Here is a 13,104-nt window from a genome sequence, read left to right as displayed (position 1 = left end):
AGGATATACATTGGAAACATCAGCAATATGTACTTCTTATAATACCCCACTAATGTTAATTCTGTGCCATGGCTAATTTCTCTCAGCTATTGTGAGTACTATCACGAAGGATTTTTGTTAAACACTCACTTTTATTGTGGAGAACTGTTTTAAGTACTAGCAAAACATCTCAAGGTTCTTCATTTCACAGTCCGTTTTACAAGGATTCCTGTAGTGGTCAGGAAATCTCTTTGTTTTTAAAGCATTTTGAAATCACAGACTAATCCAAATAATACCTACTATCAATACAAATATTTTATGTTTTGTTAGCTGTCAGGTCTGGGCAAGAGCAATTAATATGGCCATTTAAAATGATTTAATTTCTGTGAGAAGTTTAAATTTCAGGGGTAAATTCAAGTCTGTGATAGACTAGCCTGCTTAGCAATTTTTAGGGTTTCTTTTTAAGTATCAACTATAACAAAATTAAATCAGGGACACTCAAGGGACTCTCTACGAGATCTGTAAAGAACATGGTTAAATGTCCCTGACAGAGGTTAAATGATCACAGGATTCTCTTTTTCCAGAAGGTAAAGGAAGGAAAGTGGTTGTGTTAGTGCTGCAGTGATATGGAAGAGTCTGTAGAGCATGGGAACCACAAGTTCAGTGGAGACATTAAAATCAGTTGAAGTTTGTACACATCTTACTATTACACATTTTACATAGATTAGGTGGCTGTTTTGGCTACTCAATGAAATGCTGAAATAAGCAACAGGCCTCTAAAGATTGACATGTATTTGAATTAATACCATTAGTGTTCATTCAGACTTTATATGAACAGAAAGGGAAATACAAATTGTGAATCTAGAATCCTGAAAAACACATTTTGATGGACAGCTGGTACAATAACTGTACTGGTACACCATAGTCCTTGTGCTTATGTTTTTTTTTTTTTCTTTCCCTTTATCCCTCCCCACCACCCCCACCCACACCTGTTCCAACCCCTCCTTCTGGTAACCACTAGTCACTTCTCAGGGTCTCTGAGTCTGCTGCTGTTTTGTTCCTTCTATTGTGCTTTGTTTTTATATTCCACAAATAAGTGAAATCATATGGTAGTTTTCTTTCTCTGCCTGGCTTATTTCGCTGAGCATATCTCTAAATCCATCCACATTGTTGCAAATAGCAGGAGTTCTTTTCTTTTTATGGATGAATAATATTGCAGTGTATATGTAATCACATCTTCTTTATCCAATCAACTATTGATGGACACTTAGGTTGCTTCCATATCTTGGCTATTGCAAATAGTGTGGCAACAAACATAGGGGTGCACATAACATTTCAAATCAGGGATTTGTTTTCTTTGGGTAAATTTCTAGAAGTGGAATTACTGGGTCGAATGGTATTTTAGTTTGGTTTTTTTGAGGAACCTCCCTACTGCTTTCTGTAGTGGCTGCACCAATTTACAATTCCACCAACAGTGTAGAAGGGTTCCCATTTCTCCGCATCCTTGACAGCATTTGTTGTCTTTTTCTTGTCTTTTGGATAGTGACCATTCTAACTGGTTTGAGATGATACCTCATTGTGGTTTTGATTTGTATTGCCCTGATGATAAGCAACAAGGAGAATCTTTTCATGTGTCTGTTCGTCATTTGTATTTCTTTAGAGAAATGTCTGTTCAGGTTCTCTGCCCATTTTTCATTTGGGTTATTTGTTTTTGGGTGTTGAGGCATGAGTTATTTATTTATTTTAGATGTTAACCTCTTATCAGATGAGTCGTTTATGAATATATTATCCCATACTGTAAGAATGTATTATCCCATATTGCCTTTTTGTTCTGCTGATGGTGTCCTTTGCTGTACATCAGCTTTTCAGTTTGATGTATTCCCACTTGTTCATTTTTTGTTATGTTTCCCTTGCCTGAAGAGATGTGTCCAGGAAAAAACTGTTCATACTTATGTTCAAGAGATTTTTGCCTATGTTGTCCCCTAAGAGTTTTATGGTTTCATGACATTCAGGTCTTTGATGCATTTTGAGTTTACTTTGTATGGAGTTAGACAGTAGTTCAGTTTCAATATCTTGCATGTAGCTGTCCAGTTTTGCCAACACCAGCTGTTGAAGAGGCTGTCATTTCCCCATTGTATATCCATGGCTCCTTTATTGTAAATTTATTGACCATATAGAGCATGGGTTTTTTTTTTAATGAAAAGTAGATATTCAGAGATAATTGAATTTAAGAAAGATATTTTGCTCAAGTATGATTCACCTAAGAACATAAACTCTCTTTTCATTGTCAGGGTTTTTTTCACCCAAAGTTTGTTAAACCAAATAGCTCTCATACAGATTTTGAATTAATTAAATTTAGAATTTGGAGAGTTTTATATAAACCTAATTCTTCCGGTTTCCTTTATTTTATAGGGTTGGTAGACCAACTCTTTGTGCTACTTAGTAGTCTTTTTAGGATACTGAAAGATAGTTCAGGCATAAAAGGCATCTTAACAGTTTCATTATTCTGAATTTGAAGCTTGAATTTAGGACAGGCAACATAAAAAATGATGAAAGGTAACCTATTCACAGATATCTAAAGACAAAACAATTTGCAGCAAAGACAAAACACAGCAATAAATAACAATAGTTGCCAGAAGTTTAATTTTTTTCAAAAGTAATGACTCAAAGAATGATTCAAGACTGTGTCAAGAAGCACCAAGAGTTAGTAGAATAATTTGGTGACCCAATTGATCTGCACATAAAATAACTTATTCATTTTATATAAAACATATCCAAATTCTAATTTTACTCTTTGTGTATTATTCATGCAACAGTCTACAGTAAAGGACTTACTGATATACCTTTGTATGTATTTGTTTCCACATACATATGTAGATATATGATTTACAAATAGGTATATTAATTTGAAGACTTTAGTTAGTTTTAAAATAGAGTGAAAAAACAAAGTATATATCATAGTAAATTTACCATCTGAATAAACTATAACTTTCTTAATAAAAATAGAAAATCATATGCATTACCATCATATATATATATTTGTACTTTAAAAATATTATTGTATCTAGTATAATTAAACATTTATGTTGATTGCCATATTTACCAAAGTAACTAAGCTTTCTTTTCTTCAGATACACAAGAAAACAGGAGAATTGAAACCCAAAATCTGTTTAGGTATTTTTTTCTCCTTCAACATTTATTTCACATAATTTTAACAAGTTTAAGGAGGCAAAAATAAGTAACTAAACTGTAGGTGTGTATGTGTGTGTGTGTGTGTGTGTGTGTGTGTGTGTAATATCATCCAAATGTATATTTGCATATTTTGTTAACCTATTGTCAATTTAAGCATTAAGTGTAACTTATAATGTTTAGTGACCAATATTTTGTATCTGATTCTTTTTTTAAGAGACTGTCTATGCATCCCAAGATTATTTACTTAATTAATCAATTGTCTAAGGTCCTAAAGTTAAAGATCTAGAAATTATAATTTAGCTAACACATTAAATCCTATGATTTATAGCATTGTGAAAATTTCATAAAGTTAAACATTTGAACAGATATTCATTATCATTCCATTTGGTTGATTATAATTTTATGCATATAATTCTTTACTTAAAGCAAGTAAATTACAGTAATAACTTATTTAATTAATAAAACCAAAATAGGAAATTTAAGAAGTTTGAATCACAAGAGATATCACCCTGATCATAAACAAACCAAACTACTGTGCTGATGTTATTTTATAAGATAAACTAATTTTTAAAGACTCAATCATAACAAAAATTCTTCTTTTATCTTAAAATGAAAGGCTTTTCTTATCTCATAGCTGTTATGCAGGCTATTATGTAAATATACTTTTTTGTGTCAAGAAGAAGAAACACAGTTTAATAACTTTTTCCTTCTTTTAGATATTTTTGGCTGCTTATCTAGACTGTATTCCTAGAGTGAGCAAATAACAACTAAATCCTTCTTTAAAATTAATTTATCTTTAACGTTTCCCAAGGGAAGGAAAAAGGCAAAGAAACAAAAAATGTAAAGGAGCTGGCTTCAGACAAATATGAAATTGTTTTTGTAGAAAGCTAATTATGTTTCTTCTGCAAGCAGAAGGAAGAAAGTTTAGATAGAGAAAAATAAAATTTGCATATAAATACAGAAAACAGATCAATGTGCAGTTGGTTTTGACATTTAATCCTTGACAATTTTATCAAGCCATAAATTAAAACACCACGTCTCATTAATCCCCAAAGAACAAAACCAAAGGAGGGGATGTTTCTTAGGTTAAAACAGAATTTTATCTCTTTTAGGCAAACAAGACAGTCACATTAAGAAGGTTTCTTCTTCTTTTGTTTTTATTTTTGTTGTTGCTCTGAGACACATTGGTCATGTTAAAATTTCCCCAGATTGGCCACTGCATTCCAAACTGTCCTTGGTGAAATTGTGCTAGTTAGAAAGTTAAATGTACAAGGTAGCGTACAAGAGAAGACATGAAGGCAGCAGGTTTTGAGCCTGGATGAGGCACAGTTTTATATTGAGAAACACCCCTGAGAATGGAATGGTTCATAAGGATGGTACTTAGCTAACTTTGTGTCTCTGGAACTTGGCAAAGGCCAATCATTGCTAATCCAGAGCTGAACAGAACCTCGCATTTTGATACAGACAAAATTAAACAGAGCAGTTCTCAGGAAAACAAAGACAAGACTTGAGGGAGAAGTCCTTATAAGGTTTGTAAAGGTGACCCAAGGAAAAGTTCAGAGTTTGCAAGCTGGCCGGTGGAGACCTTTGAACTCCTTAGCCCTCCAGGCCTTCTCAAAGATGAACATATTACATTGCCTTTCCCTACAAAGGTGAGATTATTTTCATGAAAAGCTAATTATGTTCCCTCTGCAAGGAGATGGACGGCAGTTAGATCCTCTCTCTATAGAGTTTTCCTCTTGTAGACAGACAACACTCAAAATGCTTGGCCAGCTGAAGCAGGCGTTAACAACAAAATAATTTTGCTAGAGAACAATGCAAAACTGGTTAAGTAAAAAAAAAAAATTCCAACAGACCTTATTCCTTTGAAAACAAAAAACTGAAGGGCTTCAGTGAAATATCAGAGCTGAATTTAGTATGTGCAGGTAGAGACATGGGGGCTCTCAGATGTGCACAGGATTATTAAGTTGAGGGTCTTAACCAAGGTGGGAAGGCTTCAGCGGAGTCTTGGTGGGACATCTATTTCTGTCAATTCCCTCCAGCCAAAGGCCACCAGGAACACACTTGTGGTTGAATAAGCTGGGTTTATTGCTTATTGCAGTTAAGATAAACACACACTGTGGAGAACCATCATGTCTAGTAAGTGGGTATAAAAGGGCTTACTATATAGATTGTGGGTTTTAATAAAGCACATGAGGCAAAATACATGGGTAAAGTCTCCCTGGATTTCCAATGTACTGTTCTTATGCTTGCAACTTTTCTTTTCATTTGGCATTATTTCTAAATAAAAACTTAAGAAAATAAATCTGATTAAGCTTCAATCCTGTATATATACTGAGAGTTAAAATTAACCAGTGTCAGCTGGGCCCTCTCAAGCCCTTGAGTTCTGGGTCAGTTTGGTACAATCTCCTCTCTTGGTGGCCCAATACCCCCACCCGACTCCGCCTAAGATTTCTATGATTTCTTGGGAGGGTGATGTCTTTAGAGCCACCCCTGCCTCTGGGCTCCTGTTTTTCTGTTTCATTCCTGCCCTAACAGTCAGACATCCTTCTACTTACAGAAAGTATTTATAAGTTTTGCAGACATTACAGAAGATTTGAGGGTCTTGGGAGCAGTCACACTGTGCATCAGAGAGCAAATAACCTAAAACCATACCTTAGATTCCCTGTTCTTAAAAAGCCTTTGGCCACACCACGACTTGGGATTTCTCATTATCCTTTTGCCCTACATCATCCCAGCTCTCTGCCATCGTACTGGCTTCCCTTGTTTCTTTGGTCCCCCTCTTCTCCCTCAGAAGCAAAACCAAATTCTTCTCATTTTCTTCTGCTCAGCTCTTAATTATTCTTTTATTGCCTGGGCTCCTACTAACACCAGTAGCTCTCTTAATGGGCTCTTCAAGTGATTTCTACTAATTTTATAAAAATTTCACCTTGTTATGCTAATAGTAGAATATTTGTTGTGGTTGATATGAAGATATGCCACCCAGATCCGTTTTCACAGGACATGGTGCCCAACTGTCTACTATTTTATCTATTCCTCCCAGAAACTTTTAATTCCCACCATGACTTGAATTTCATTCTCACCAGGAGGATGCTAGTTCAGATCTTCATTGAACTTCTCCTTGAGCCCCCTAATTGTTCCCACTTCTCCTAGTGACCCTCTCCACTATGCTAGACTGAGCTTCCTACAGCACAGCTTGGTCACCCATCGTTTCTGTCCTCCACCACCACCACCGCTCCCAGCTGCCACCATCTCTCACCAGGATGACTGAAATAGTTCCCCATCTGGTTGCATTGAACCCACTCTTGCTTTTTTTAATTGACTCTCTGCACTCTTGTCACATTCCTGTTTAAAAATCCACTTCAGTGGATCCCCAGTGCTCTTAGAGTAATGTAGTCACAGACTTGCTGTCCAAAGGGTGTCCCTGGAGCTTGTTAGAAATGTAGAATCTTGTTCTGCATCCCAGATAATATTGGGTCTTAATCTGCATTTTAATGAGGCCCCCATTAAAGTTAGAGAAGCTCTGTTTTTCAAGGCTCCATATGGCCTGGCCCCCTTTCTTCTGAAGCCTACTCCTGCTCTGTTTTCTCCTTGCATTGTGCTTCATTGTGCCCCTGCCCTCCAGCCTCCATTCAGTCCCTCCAACACTCACCAAAGGGCTAGTACCTGTGTTTTCCACATCCTGAGATGTCCCTCCCATTATCCTTTTGCTTGGGCCTGACCAATTCCTTCAGACCACAGCTCAGCTGTCCTGACTCCTGACACTGGGCCAGATCCTCCTATTACCCAGTTGCATTCTTTCCCTTCAGAACACCTAATGCAGTTTATAATTACATATTTGTTTGTGTGAATATTTAATGTATGTGCCTCTCTCCCCCAGACCACAACTCCATGAAAGACAGAAACGTGTGTTTTGCTCATCTTTGCAGACCTCAGAACCTTGCACAGCACTGGGATTATTATAAATACTTAGTAAAATTTATTTATTCATTTACTAAATGAATTTATTCATTTACTAAGTATTTATTATGTGTCTACAACATGCCAGGCACTGGCTAGATGCTGAATGTATATTAAAGTGGAAAACCAGACAGTGTCTACTCTCATTACAGTTGAGTGGGGGTGAGGGCAGATAAATAATCACAAATAAATATAACACAAAAATATTAAAAAATATAAAAATATATAAAAAGTACAACTGAGGTAAATATTATGAAACAAAGGTATATAATGCCATAAACATGCATGTGGGCTTGTCAGGGATATTTTCCCACTGCTGCTACTTAATACAAAAAACATAAAATTAAAACATGTGTTTTTCTTTTTTTAGAACAGCTTTATTGAGATATAACTCACGTTATATACAATTAACTCATTTAAACTGAACCTGTCAATGGTGTCTAGTATATTCACAGTTGTGCAATCATCACTACACCTTTAAGAATATTTTCATTTCCCTGTTCCCCTTAGCCATAAGTCCCATCCTCACCAGTCCCTCATAACCACTAATCAACTTTCTGTCTCTATAAAACAGTGTATTCTGGACATTTCATGTAAACGTTATCATACAAAATGTGATCTACAACTTCTCTCACTTAGTGTAATATTTTCAAGTTCATCCATGTTGTAGCATTTATCAGTAGTTCATTTATTTTTATTACTCAATAATTTCCATTGTACCATGTATTTTTCTTAGCACAGCCATAAACAAGATGCCATTCCACTGAATTTCCATAGCCAAACAAATTTGGTTTGTCATGTTTCTAGAAAAAAATGACAGTAAGTAAATGTTGGCTGAGACTTTCAAGGGTGGCAGCCGTGTTTAGAAAGCTTCTTTTCATGAGTGACTTTGTTCACTCAGCTTCCTTAGTCTATTTAGTATTCTGACTCACAAGCGGATGTGATTCTATTTTGGCATTCTTTCTCTCTTTTCCTGCACTTAGCTCTTTGGTCTCTACTGACTTGTTGTGTTAAATTATGCAAGTTACTTAAACTTTGTTTATTTAACTCCTGCGTCCTCTATAAAATAAGTCCAGTCCAGTCTGCTTGTTTTTCAAAGCTGTTTGAAGACAATTTTTCGTATGATGTGCATCATCAGCTCCCACAGAAGGCAAAAGGAATTTGATGTGTGGGGGTAGTCTGGGATCCAATCCAAAATTAGTGCTCATCTGGAAGAAATATGGAAGCCTGATACATGCTTGCTGGCCTTTTAGTCGTATTCACTGATTGCCTTTCCTCTAAGGAACTTTGTATCGTTATCTCATTTGTGCTTTTTCTATATAAGGTAAGAGAAGCTTAAAAAAAAAACTGTAGTGGAAAAAGCCTTCTGACACCCTCTATTGACCAACTGTGAACCAAAGAAATTAATTGATCTGACTTAACTCTGCGACCTGTGGCAGGATTATCCGTAACATTCAGAATTCTGATTTTTCACCCCTTAAGACAGTCCTCTCTAGACCCCATCTTGGGATGTAAAATACAATTAAAATTAAAGTTAATCATTCATCTACTTTTGCAGTGCTGGGTGCTGAGGAAGATGCAAAAAGAAAGAAAACAAATCCCTGGTTTCTAAGAGCTCACAGTCTAATGGAGAGATAAAGTGCAGTAGGTAAGGCAGAAGGAGCTAAGTGCCAGGAGGAGTTAAAATGTAAACGCTCAGGGAGCAGAAAGAAGAGATTATTGCTAGATAGGGTGACAGGCATGTGGGTTATGTGGGGATTATTTGAGCTGTGTCTTAGAGGATAGTTAGAACTGTTAAATGTAGACATAGGATATAGTAGGTTAAAGTTTCAAATGGACTTCTTTGGGGTGGGGAAGTCCACAGCAAGTCTCAGGTGTGTGAAGGGCAGCTGTGAAAAATAAACCTTAAAAAAGTAGGATGGAGGCCTTGAATACTAGAATAGGGAATCTGTTCTTGATACTTAAGCAAAAAGCAGCCAATGAAAGTTTTGAGCAGTGTGTACATCAAAACTGCAATTCAGACACTTAACCCGGCAAAAGGGTGAAGGATGGATTGGCAAGAGGAGAGGCTTCAGTCTGGGAGACCAAACAGAAGGGTTCCGAGTTGAGGCAGTGGGAATGGAAAGGAGGTGACCGCTACGTCTGGCTCTGAACTCTAGGTGTGGCGAAGGCTAGGGGTAGACACTCCGGGACAGAACTCTTGAAGAAGGGACTGGGAGGAGTCAAAGTCATGGACACACCGCCAAGGTGACGTCAGGTGGTCGGTTGCGGCCTCCGATTAGCTACTCTGGCCGCCAGTCCCGGGGAGGGGGCGGCACCCTGCCCCGGCCGGCTCCCGCGGGGTGTGAGGCGGGAGCCGGCTGCGAGCCCCGGGAGTCCCGCACCAGGCACGGCCGGGACGTCGCACGCTGCCGCCGGGGGCCCGCAGCAGAGGTAGGCACGTGGGAAGGGCCCGGAGCCCAGGGACAACCCCAGCGCCTCCGATGCTCGGGATCCCCCCTTCCCGAGAGCGCGCGGTCCCGGGGGACTCGCGTGGCGGAGGATGGGGCGGCGGGCGGAGGACTGGGCCAGGAGGATGCGGCGGGCTAGCGCGGCAGGGAGCAGAGCAGCACGGGGACTCGACGTCGCCGCCCTTGCTGCCCCCAGGCAGCCCCCCAGGACTGAGGTGCCGGTTGGGGGCGGCGGCCGGCGCCTCCTCGCCCGCTGGTCTCCCATGACATTTTACTTGAAAACGTGAGGCCCGGATTTGTGGCGCGGCGCGGGCGGTCCTGGGGGACGCACGCGGCTGCCCCGGGTCCCTGCGCCGAGTGGCCCTAGCAGTTAGGGATGCTGCTCTCGGCCTCGGCGTCTTGGGAGCCCCACTGTGATCTCAGAGGCGAAACTTCTCAAAACTTTTCAAGAACCATTTTCTCCACCTCGAGTTGCTGGAATAACAAATTGCCCTTAGGTGACCTATCGTGAAACTGCACAGTCCCTGAAGTTATTAGACTGCTTTTTAAAAGACGGAGCACAGGAGCCATAGAATTTGTTGTGGGGAACGTTTTGGATAGAGAAGTCGAACCATTTACGCTGTAAAAGCTTTTCTGCTGTACTACCAACCTGCAGGTCACTGCTTTCTTCTCGAAAATGCCGGTAGCAAGCCTCGACCGCACAGCGCTGTGTGTCCTGGGGGAACTGTGGAGTGGGGGGGAGCACCGCTGTTCTGGGCACTGCCTCCGAAGGGCAGGCTTTGCCCAAGTGGCGCTAGGTGGTGGTCGGGAGGTTTCTTAAACATGGCATGCCTCAGTGTGGTCAAGAAAGACTCTTCTCTGCTTTAGAAAGAAAAAAAAAAGTACAGTTACCTGGGTCAGATAAGCTGTCCCTTAAGAGGAGACAACTAAAGAATATGAGTGCCTACCCTGAGCTTCATCAGGGTAAGTCTAGATAGATGAATTCTCTTTTCTTTTTCTTTCCCTTTTGGGATTTGGAACAGAAACAGGAAGTCAGAAATTCAGAGAAAAGAGCATTCACTCCGCAACGGTAAACAGTTTATTTTGTGTCAGTAAATATTTCCGAGTCATTGGGGTATTTGGAAAACTTGGACTTTTTCCTGCCAGCTGCACTGAAGAAAAATTACTTTCAAAGTCAAAATCAAGAGATGATGTTTATTTAGCAAGTGGTTATAGCTTCCAAAGATCTATAGTTACGTTCTATAAAATCAGAGGTAATGGAAAAGGATGGTGGATATTGTTCAAAATTAGAATCTTTAGTGAAGATAGTGCATTAACAGGACAGTCACTTTACACTAACTGAAATTACAGAATGAAATGAGGGAACCAGGTGTCTAGACCTCAGGGAAGACCATCAACCAACCAATCTGCAGTTTTGAATTTTTTTAAAATTATAACCCTATTAATAGGGAATGCAGACATTAAATGCCAATTTAATAATATTCTTCAAGTTTTGCTACTTCACTGTAAAATATGTAATTAGCATACTAAAGGAGTGAATAGGTATGTTTAACTTAGGATTTATTGTGTCATTTTTATAGCAAAGTTCTTTTGGTAAGATATATGTATGAACTTGCCATTTTTGAGAATAACAGTTACCTCTAAATTGTTTGAGTTAATGGAAATCTTGGCAGGGATACCACATTGCATCATTAAATTTGTAAATGTTGAGCTAATATGCATCCACGTAAACTTACTTTTTCTTTACTCATTTGTAAATATATGCTTTAAAAACTGAAGTATAATTCACGAACATTTTAAAGTGTATAGTTCAGTGATTTTAGTATATTCACAAGGTCATGCAACCATCAGCACTATCTAATTCTAGAATATTTTCATCATTCCAAAAATAAGCCCCAAACCATTAGCAGTAAATCATCTTGCCCTTTCTTCACAGCCGTTGACAACCACTAACCTACTTTCTGTCTCTTTGGATTTACCTATTTCATATAAATAGAATCATACAATATGTGGCCTTTTGTGTCTGGCCTTTTTCACTTGGCACTTGTATAGTGTTTTCAAGGTTCATCCATTGTTGTAGCACATATTAGTACTTTTTTCCTTTTGTGGCTGAGTAATATTCCAGTATATGGATATACCACATTTTGTTTATCCGTTCATCTGATGGACAAATGGGCTTTTTGTGTATTTGAATAATGCTACTATGAACATTTATGTACAGGTTTTGGTGTGGGCTTATGTATTTAATTCTCTTGGGTATATGGTTAACACTGGAGTTGCTTGGTCGTATGGTAACTTCATGTTAAAACTTTTGAGGAACTGTTAAAATATTTTCCAAAGCAGCTATGCATTTTTTACATTCCCAACAGCAATGTATGAGGGTTCCAATTTCTCCACCTCCTCCTCAACACATGTTGTTATATATCTTTTTTATTATAACCATCCTATTTGGTGTACAGCGGTTAATTCATTATTTTGATTTGCATTTTCCTTTATAGCTAATGATGTTGAGCAGTTTTTTACGTGTTTAGGCAATCTATGTATCTTCTTTAGAGAAAAATTCATGTAGATCCTTTGCCTACTTTTTAATTTGTTTTTGTTGACTTGTAGAAGTCCTTCATATATTCTGGATATAAGTTTCTTAATAAATACATGATGTGCAAATATTTTTTCCCATTCTATAGGTTTTCTTCACTTTTTTGATGACATGTTTAAAGACACAAAAGTTTTTAATTTTGATTAAGTCCAGTTTATCTTTTTTTTATTATTTATCTTTTAGATGTCAAATCTAAGAAACTAGTGCTTAATCTAAGGTCACAGAGATTTATGCCTATATTTTGTTCTAAGAGTTTTGGAGGATTGACTCTTATATTTAGGTCTTTGAAACATTTTGAGTTAATTTTTGTGTACGGTGTTATGTAGGACTCCAGATGCATCCTTTTGCATATGCATATCCAGTTGCCTAGCACCATTTGTTGAAAAGACTGTTCTTTTCCCTATTGAATGGTCTTGGCAACCTTGTCAAAAATCAACTGACTATAAATGTGAGGTTTTAGTTTGGACTCTTAATTTTATTCCATTGTTGTATAATATGTCTATCTTTATTGCCATTGGGTCTTGAACACTATAGCTTTGTAGTAATTTTGCAATTGGGACATGTGAATCTTATCTATAACTTTTCAAGATTGTTTTGGCTATTATGAATCCCTTGAATTTCTATATGAATTTTAGAATCAGCTTGTCAAGTCTGCAAAAAAATGCAGTTGGAATTTTGATAGGGACTGCAAATATGTATATCCATTTGCAAGTATTGGCATTTTCACACTATTAAGTCTTCCAATCTGTGAACTTGGGATGTCTTCCATTTATTTTGGTCTTCTTTAATTTCTTTCAGTAATGTTTTGTAGTTTTCAGAGTGTAACTTTTGCATTTCTCTTGTTAAATGTACTCCTAAGTTTTTAATTATTTTAAATTATTTGATACTATTATAAATAGAATATATTTTTGGTTTCATTTTCAGATT

General features: G+C 37.8%; 1 protein-coding gene across 6 annotated transcripts in view; it reads left to right on the top strand.

Annotated features, from left to right (window-relative positions):
• Nucleotides 1-9,450: 9,450 nt before the first annotated feature.
• Nucleotides 9,451-13,104, top strand: part of PLEKHH2 (pleckstrin homology, MyTH4 and FERM domain containing H2) — a 91,605-nt gene continuing 87,951 nt past the window's right edge. For 2 of the 6 annotated variants that reach the window (XR_008995855.1, XR_008995858.1), the window contains exon 1: nucleotides 9,582-10,650. Coding sequence is in view for 1 of the 6 variants with exons in the window: in XM_057497253.1 (XP_057353236.1) it covers nucleotides 10,559-10,650 (92 nt within the window). In the remaining 5 variants the exon portion in view is untranslated. The other 4 variants (XR_008995856.1, XR_008995857.1, XM_036925609.2 and 1 more) reach the window with 3 other exon arrangements.

The sequence above is a fragment of the Manis pentadactyla genome, chromosome 2 (genome assembly GCF_030020395.1).
Source record: "Manis pentadactyla isolate mManPen7 chromosome 2, mManPen7.hap1, whole genome shotgun sequence".
Classification (NCBI taxonomy): domain Eukaryota; kingdom Metazoa; phylum Chordata; class Mammalia; order Pholidota; family Manidae; genus Manis; species Manis pentadactyla.
Note: the sequence above shows the minus strand (reverse complement) of the source record. Positions and strands in the feature narration are given on the sequence as shown.